Below are 8,773 nucleotides of genomic sequence, written 5' to 3'. Positions count from 1 at the left end.
AGGCCCTGTAATGCTTAGGATAGGTATTGGATGGTTGAATGCCCTCACATTTCCTGGACACTCCTGCTGATATTTTATGGGAGTGTCCATTAGTGAAGACTGAGAAGAACACTTCTGTCCACCTGTCCTGTTCTCAGCTGCCTTGTGTCACCCCTCTCTGAGCTGCGCTATCATAAGATTGAGGTGTTTCCCTGAGAAGAAACAGGAGAATTCTGCTGAGGAAGAAGGGCCACAGCAAGCCAGACGGAGCTTGGGAGCTTCTCTTCTTTGCATGGCTGCAGGAGCTCTGGGGCAGCTGGCAGAGAGCCCGGCCTGGCCAGCCAGGGCAGGGTGTTCTGGTCTGACCGGGGGCACCTGGCTTAGGGCACTCCGAGGGGCTTCTGCCAGACTTCCTCACCTCGCAGTGCCATCCAGCAGGACTCCCAAAGCCTACTGCATTGCCCACTGCCCTCCCAGCAACAAGACCCAGCAGGAGACCCTTCCAGGACGTGCAGCTGCATGGCCCTGCAGCCAGAGACGTACCTTGTCAAGGGCTGTGCAGATTTCTCCTGCAGGCAGCTCTCAGCATCCTCCCACTGCCAACTGCCTCCAAGCCCTCTCTCCTTCTCTCCTGTCCCCGTGCCACCTGCGGTCAGAGCCCCCAGCCCTGCTGCGCTGTGCACAGGAGCTGCTCCTGGGCACAGCTGTCTCTCTGCTCCAGGGCCCTCTTGCCATGAGCTCTCTCTGTCCCACGAGCCCGGCCCAGCTCAGCACCAGACACCCAGCCCAAGGCATTGGAATCCCCCCTCGGGGGGCTCTGCTGAGGAGCCCACGAACCTCAGGCACTGAGAGACAATTGAAGCCACCTCTCAACAAGTCCAAGTCAGAGGCAAGTTTCCTGCAGTGTCCCCCTGAGGGCCAGCACTGACACAGCCTCCCTTGGAGCTCGTTGGAGCAGAGCATTGGAGGCAGTGAGGCCAAGGAGACAAAGGCAATGTGAAGGTGACCCTGATGTGTAGGAAAACTGAATGTGTGTCACCAAGCACAAGGGTCAGGCCTTGACCCCCAGCCCCTGGGAAGGGAGATTCTTTCCCTTCACACACTGCTCAGGGCTCTTCGTGGGGCAGGAGGAGATGGGGATGTGCATGGCCAAGTGCAGGAGAATGGTACGAGCCCTGCCTGGTTCATGGGTGGGGGCGAGGAGGCAATGAGGCCCTGGTGCTTTACCGATAAGCTGTCTCCTCCGAGGCCTCAGTGGAAGAGACAACAGCCAGAGCCATGGACACAAAGCCCTGGGTCCTGTTGGGACTCTCAACCTTGGTAGAATCCTTGATCCTCTCCATACCAGGCTGTCCTAGGGAATCCCACACCTGTAACTTGTTATCTGCTCATGTAGACCACTGTGTGGTGGTGTCTCACTGAATTTGAGCTGAGTATGTTAAGTCAGATCTTTTTGATTGCCATGCTCTTCGTAAGGCAGCTCTGTAGGAAACTGGCCTGGTTCCTGGGGAGCAGCACCACTGCTCGTATGGCATCCCTCGTGGTGCCCAGGCCCTCCTCCTCCTGGGCACTGCTCACTCAGCAGGGTCCCAGTCTGCCCTGATGTGTGGGGTTCCTCTTCCTCTGGTGCGGGACTGGGCTCTCCTTCTTTTAAATGTCAAGAGGTTTCTGTAGGCCAAATCCTGCCGTTTCTCAAGGTTCCCCTGGACAGATGCTGCATTCTGTCAGCTGTTAGTGTCTGCAGGCAGGTGGCTCACCCTGATTGTTATGATCCGGGGAACTACAGGCCTGTCAATGTGACCTCTTTGCCAGGTAAACTCATGGAGCAGATTATCTTGAGTACCATCACGCAACACTTCCAGGACAACCAGATGATCAGGCCCAGTCAGCATGAGTTTACCAAAGCAGGCCCTGCTTGACAAGTCAGATCTCAATCTATGACAAGGTGATGTGCTCAGTGGACAAGGGAAAGGCTGTGGATGTTGGCTACCTAGGCTTCAATAAGGTTTTTGAAACCACTTCCCAAAGCATTCTCCCAGAGAAACTCAAGGCCTGGATGGTCGTAGACTTCATTGGGTTAAAAAGTGGCTGAGTCTCCAAGTCCAAAGCATTGTGGTGAATGGGGCCAAAGGCAACTGGAGGCCAGTCACTAGTGGTGTCCCCCAGGGCCCAGTAGTGGGGCCAGTTCTCTTCAATATCTTTAACAGTGATCTGGATGGGGGGATCGAGTGCACCCTCAGTATGTTTGCAGGTGACACCAAGTTCAGAAAGAGTGTTGATCTGCTCGAGGGTAGGAGGGCTCTGCAGAGGGATCTGGATAGGCTGCACCCATGGGCTGAGGTCAACTCTCTGAGGTTCAACAAGGCCAAGTGCTGGGTCCTGCTCTTGGGGAACAACAACCCCAACCATACAGGGAGAGGAGAAGCTGGACAGCTGCCTGGTGATAAGGTCCCTGGGGATAGTGGTAGATAGATGGCCGAGTATGAGCCAGCAGTGTGCTCAGGTAGCCAAGAAGGCCAACAGCATCCTGGCTTGTACCAGAAATACGTTCAGCAGGATGAGGGATATGATTGTCCCTCTGTAACTCAGACCTGGTGTGGCCAAACCCCAAGTTCAGCTCTGGGGCCCCCTGTGTAAGGACACAGATCTATTAGAATGAGTCCAGAGGAGGGCCACGAAGATGATCAATGGGCTGGAGCACCTCTCCTATGAAGACAGGCTGAAGGAGTTGGGGTTGTTCAGCCCGGAGAAGAGGAGGCTCCGGGGAGACCTTACAGCGGCCTTCCAGTACCTAAAGGGGCCTACAGGAAAGCTGGGGAGGGACTCTTCATCCAAGAGAGCAGTGATAGGACTAGGGGTAATGGTTTAAACTGAAAGAGGGTAGATTCAGATTAGACATTAGAAAGAAGTTCTTTACTCAGAGGGTGGTGAGGAACAGGCTGCCCAGAGAAGTTGTGGATGCCCCATCTGCGAAAGTGCTCAAGGCCAGGTTGGATGGGGCCTTCAGCAACCTGGTCTAGTGGAAGGTGTCTCTGCCCATGGCAGGGGAGTTGGAATGATGCGATCTTTAAGGTCCTTTCATTCCCAAACTGTTCTGTAATTTTGTAAATATGAAACACAGCACCATACCAGCTACTAGGAAGAAAAATTTACTCTTCTGCAGCAAAAACTAGGACAATATTCACCACTTATTCCATACCATGTCTGTCATGCTCAGATCTAACACTTTCCAATTAATCACCACCAGCCATCTTTTCTGTCTTTTGATATGCTCACAAAAATACCATTTCCTTAGTCTATTTGTGTCAATAATAATAATAATAATAATAAATTAATAATAATATATTATTGATAATAATATATTAAGACTAATAATATATAATAATAACAATATATTATTGTTGTTGTTGTTATTGTTATTATGCTTTTATATCAACCCATAAATGGTTTTTGTTTTTTTTTTTTCCTCCCAGTTCTCTCCTCCATCCCAGTGGATGAATAGCTTTGTAGTGCTGAGCTGCCTGCCGGGTCAAACCACAGCAAGTCTTCTTGGTGCCTAGTGTGGAGCACAAAGGTTGAGATGACAGATCTGACCAGAGCGTTTTAAAAGTAAGTTGTTCTAAGCATTAGATCAGTTTAACAGTTGCTGATCACAATGTCGATCTTTTTGATCTGGGGTCTGTTGTGCTTGTTTTCAGAATTGTGTTGTATAGCACATTGCTAACTGTCTGTCTTCCATGTCAGGCTGTTCATCAGTTCTGGGGGCTGGTTTAAGGTACTCTTTTGCTGTATTGGATAGCACTGACTTATGATAGGATAAAATTATTGCCCCCTCAATACCTCAGGAATCATCTCTTCATTTCTTAGAAATTATTTAGAATTACACTCTTTTATACTCTTTGCCTTTTCTCCTCAGGGAGTAAATCTATGGAGGGTGGGTGATGATGGTGGGTGGAACTGGTATGGACAGTGGGGGATGCTTTTCACTACTTCTTCCCTCTCCCTTTCTCCTGCACCTCCCCCTTCTCCTCCAGGACAGGCATATAGCCTGTCCAAAGCCACTCCAAACATTGCAACAAGCATTGCAGGCACTCCAGCTCCTGAGGTGCACCCAAAGTTTAATCGACCCCTGTGACAGGCTCTGGAGCCACTCCCAAACCTGCAATAGGCCCTGCAGCCACTCCAACTCCTCTGAAAGGCCCTGCAGCCAGAACAACTCTTGTGATGGGCCCTGCAGCCACTCCAGCCCCTGCAATGGGCTCCATGGCTGGGCCAGAGAACCAGACTGTGCCACTATTGGTTGCCTCTTTATGCAAGAGAAAACAATGGGTGTGGAAGTCAGTTTTTCTTTAGAAAGGAAAGAAACTCCTACCCAGTCAAGAAAGGAGGGAGAAGATAAGGCAGGTTTCCTCAAAGCTGGGCCATCGTGGAAGCAGGATGACAAAGAAGAAGAGATCATATAAGCATCAGAAACCAACTGGTCCCTATCCCAGTGTTAGCTAGGAGATATGGGAAAAGATTTCAGCCATCATCTTGGTGAGCACATTGTCACCTGGCTGCTCCAGTGCTGGGAGAACAGGGCCAATAACCTGGAATTAGAGGGCAGGGAAGCCAAACAGCCGGATTTTGATTGACAAAGCCATTGGAAAAGGACACAAGGAACTTAATCCTGTCATGCTTGAACGAAAGGTATTCCTTCAAGAAAGATCTTGTATGACAACCAGGAAAGTGGACCAACATGGAGAGGGGTATCTGGTTCCTGAGGGAATTAGCCATGTTGGAAGTGATTGATAGTAACCTAGACAACAAACAGCTGTCCAAAGATCCAGATGAAGTCAAGTGCACACGACCCATGTGGCAGACGTTTGTACACAGTGCACCATCATCATATGCCAGCTCATTGGCAGTAATGACCTGGAAAGACCAAGAGGAACCCACATGGATGAATCGGCTAGCCAACTCTGGCATTACAAAGAAAGTCTCTCTTCTTCCCTATGAGCCTGTGTCTCATCTAAGGAGAAACTTTCTCATGAGTTCCAACAACTACAAGAGGATGTATCTTCCTCCCCACCTGCACAAACCAATAGCTCAGCTATCAGGTGTAAGTATACATCTGCTCAAGAAAGTTGATATAGTGGGTGCATACTACGTGCAACCCTGCGGTTTTAATTGTGTGACCATGGAAAGGCCATGAGAAAATGGGATGCATAAATCTACCTCCATCCTAGAGGCACGGATACATGAAGTGCAAGTGGCCAGGTTCAGGGGGACCCCTGCTTGGGGAAAGGCTGGGCATCGGTCAGTCTGTGATGAGCAATTGCATTCTGCATCACTTGCGTTATACGTGGAATAATAATAATAATAAAATGTGTTATTCTTTATTATTATTGTTACTGTTATTCTTATATCTTTATTTTCTGTCTTGTTAAACTGTCTATATTTCAACAAATAAGCTTTTGAGTGGTGGGTGTGATCTAACAGCTCTGTATTGCTTCGGTGCCTGACAGGTTAAAGCACAACATGTTTGACAACCACAGTTCAACGGCACAAATCACACTTGTAAAAGTCATCTCTCCTGTGTTCAGAGAAGGGCAGTCGGTGATGACTTCAGTCTTCTTGAAACACCACAGCCCAGCAGAGACCCTGCTGCCTTTGGGAGCTGTCAGCCCTGAGGCCTTGGGGACACCTCGAGGGAGCCCAATGGCACAGAGCAAGCGATGCCATGGTCGGGTGCTGTGCTGCTGAGCTGGGCCTGGCTCCTGGGCCCAAGGGGAGATCCTGGCAAGCGGGCAGCACTACAGAGAGACAGCTCTGCCCAGGAGCAGCTCCTGTGCACAGCGCAGCAGGGCTGGGGGCTCTGACCACAGCTGGCACGGGGAGAGGAGAGAAGGAGAGAGGGCTTGGAGGCAGTGAGGAGCGCAGCAACAGAGGGTAGCGTGTGGCAGGACAGATCTGCAGGCTCTTGGCACTGTGAGTCTCTGGCAGCAGGGCCATGCAGGTGGGGTTGCCAGAGGGGTCTTCTACAGCTGGCACATCCAATGCCTGATGGCATCTGTTGGGATGTCTGTTTCTCCAGCGAGGAGTAGAAGATGCTGTAGAGAATGGCATTTATAAGGAGGCATTTGAAGGGGAAGACTGAGGCTTGGTTAATCTGAGATTTTTGGATTCTGTGCTTTCAGATTCCTGTTGTGGAGGGGAATCTGAGTGAATCTGAGCACATGGACTGTGGGATGGGGTCTGTGAGCATGGACAGGGAGGAGACGTGGGGACACAGAAGCGGCTCCCAGCAGGGACACGGGCAGGCAGCAGGGACATGGGCAGGCGGTGAGAGGGAGCTGCTGCCAGAAATGCTGTGCGAGGGAGGGCTCAGGCACCTCCCTGGGACAATCGCTGCTCTCCTCTCCCACCAGCACAGGGCAGCTGAGACCAGAACTGATGGACAGACTGGCTGTGCCCTCTGAAGTACACTCTGCACCAGAGGAATAGTATCTGTGACACTGAGGATCCACAAGGTTTCACTTGTAGTGCAGCAGGAATGACAGTATAGAAAAAAGAAATCGCCATAGCCCTTGTCTGCCGTTAGGGGACTTGGGAGTAAAAATTTGTTCACATCAAGAGTTAAAATCATCTGAGAATACTCCATGTTCCTCTTTACTTCTTTTTATAGGTAGGGACTGTTAACTACACTGCCCACAGCAGAGTCCCCTCCTCCCAGGGACAGCCTCAGGCAGCCCCAGTCAGAGCTCGTGAAAGGGACCTGCCTAATGTCTGGTTAATAGGCTGAAATTGAATCACATATTAACAGACAATTCTGTTGTATTTTCTTACTGCCTTTTCCCTCTTTGGTCAGAACCCCATGCCCAGAACCAGCAAATGCCCAACAACAGCTCTGTGAGCGAGTTCCTCCTGCTGGCATTCGCAGACACGCGGGAGCTGCAGCTCCTGCACTTCGGGCTCTTCCTGGGCATCTACCTGGCTGCCCTCCTGGGCAACGGCCTCATCCTCACCGCCGTAGCCTGCGACCACCGCCTCCACACCCCCATGTACTTTTTCCTCCTCAACCTCGCCCTCCTTGACCTGGGCTGCATCTCCACCACTCTCCCCAAAGCCATGGTCAATGCCCTCTGGGACACCAGGGCCATCTTCTGTCAAGGGTGTGCTGCACAGGTCTTCTTTTCTGTCTTCTTGGTTGGAGCAGAGTATTCCCTTCTCACCATCATGGCCTACGACCGCTACGTTGCCATCTGCAAGCCCCTGCACTACGGGAGCCTCGTGGGCAGCAGAGCTTGTGCCCAGATGGCAGCAGCTGCCTGGGGCAGTGGCTTTCTCAATGCTGTCCTGCACACGGCCACTACCTTTTCCCTGCCCCTCTGCCAAGGCAATGCTGTGGACCAGTTCTTCTGTGAGATCCCCCAGATCCTCAAGCTCTCCTGCTCGGATGCCTACCTCAGGGAAGCTGGGGCACTTGCGTTTAGTGTTTCTTTAGTCTTTGGTTGTTTTGTCTTCATAGTGGTGTCCTATGTGCAGATCTTCAAGGCTGTTCTGAGGATGCCCTCTGAGCAGGGCCGGCACAAAGCCTTTTCCATGTGCCTCCCTCACCTGGCCGTGGTCTCCCTCTTTATCAGCACTATCATGTTTGCACACTTGAAGCCCCCCTCCATTTCTTCCCCATCCCTGGACCTGCTGGTGGCAGTTTTATATGTGGTAGTACCTCCAACAGTGAACCCCCTCATCTACAGCATGAGGAACCAGGACCTGAAAGACACACTGAAGAAAATGCTTCTAGTGGTAATATTTACTTAGCAATGATTTGGCTATCTCACTTTTCTAGTTTTACTCAAGTTAATCTGAGCCAAATTTGACCTTTATGTGTAGTATTGTTTGTAATTCTGTTTGCAGTTAAATATTTGCTTTCATTCCTCTTTTCCAGATGACCAACCCTTTGTTTGACTGAGATTTTTTCTGTAAACATGTTTATTCCTAAATGACACCTGGCCTCCATTGTGGCATCTGGGTACTAAAAGTGAAGTTGCTCAGTGCTCAGGGCTCTTTTTCCCAAACTGGAGTGCAGAAGATGCTCAGGGAATACCAGGCTCAAAGCCTCACTCATGTGCTTGGGTGCCACCGGAACACAGGGGCACGAGGGCACGGGGTGGGGGGTGAGGGAGTCAGGGCTGGACTGAGTCGTCACTGGCGGATTCTCAGTGCCCCTGGAGGCCCTGACTGGTCAAGAAGCATCTTCCTGGGATTGAAACGTGACAGGGCTGGTGGCATCAGGGAGGTATCGGGAGCCACCAGGATACCCTAAGGGTTCTCCTGGGATGCCGTGTGCCTTGTGTTGGGTGGGCAGCGAGTGGGTCTTCACAGCAAAGCCAAGCCAAAGGATGCACGGGCTGATGGGAGCTCTGCAATGCCAGGACACACAGCGAGGCCACAGCACAAAGGTCTCAGAGGCCTTCAGTGAACAAGCGGAAAAGACCTAGACTGGGTGACCAGGCAAGGACCGGGAGGTGGGGAGAGGTGGGCAGGGGCTGGGCTGGGCTGGGCAGTGCCCGGCAGAGGGCAGCAGCAGCATCAGGGAGCGGTGGCAGCATGCAGGGGAGGGCTCCCAGCAGGGCTTGGTGCTGCAGAGCCAGGGCTGGGGAAGGGAGCCCAGAGCTGCAGGGGCAGGGGACACGAGGCCGCTCGGGGCCCTTGCTGGCCTGGGCAGAGCAGGAAGGGGACCCAGGGCATTCGTCCCCTCACCGCAGCCTACCAGGACCTCCACGGTGCTCATGGAGTGTCCAGGGCCAGG

The 8,773-nt window shown here is 51.8% G+C and overlaps 1 protein-coding gene across 1 annotated transcript; it reads left to right on the top strand.

Moving 5' to 3' along the window:
* The first annotated feature begins 4,717 nt into the window (after positions 1–4,717).
* Positions 4,718–7,986, top strand: LOC136787650 (olfactory receptor 14C36-like). Its single transcript, XM_066984962.1, has 3 exons — positions 4,718–5,080; positions 6,159–6,214; positions 6,759–7,986. Exons 1-3 carry the CDS (start codon positions 4,718–4,720, stop codon positions 7,780–7,782), a joined length of 1,443 nt encoding a protein of 480 aa, XP_066841063.1. The 3' UTR covers positions 7,783–7,986.
* Positions 7,987–8,773: the final 787 nt, after the last annotated feature.

Source organism: Anser cygnoides, chromosome 30, assembly GCF_040182565.1.
Source record: "Anser cygnoides isolate HZ-2024a breed goose chromosome 30, Taihu_goose_T2T_genome, whole genome shotgun sequence".
In the NCBI taxonomy this organism is placed as follows: Eukaryota; Metazoa; Chordata; class Aves; order Anseriformes; family Anatidae; genus Anser; species Anser cygnoides.
Note: the sequence above shows the minus strand (reverse complement) of the source record. Positions and strands in the feature narration are given on the sequence as shown.

What these genes read in the sequence shown, in the direction of transcription:
- LOC136787650 (XM_066984962.1), top strand. Translation starts at nt 4,718, where the DNA reads ATGGAGAGGGGTATCTGGTTCCTGAGGGAATTAGCCATGTTGGAAGTG. An exon ending in CAATAGCTCAGCTATCAGGT is followed by an intron (nt 5,081 to 6,158) that starts GTAAGTATACAT and finishes CTGTGCTTTCAG; the next exon opens with ATTCCTGTTGTGGAGGGGAA. An exon ending in CACATGGACTGTGGGATGGG is followed by an intron (nt 6,215 to 6,758) that starts GTCTGTGAGCAT and finishes TCTGGTTAATAG; the next exon opens with GCTGAAATTGAATCACATAT.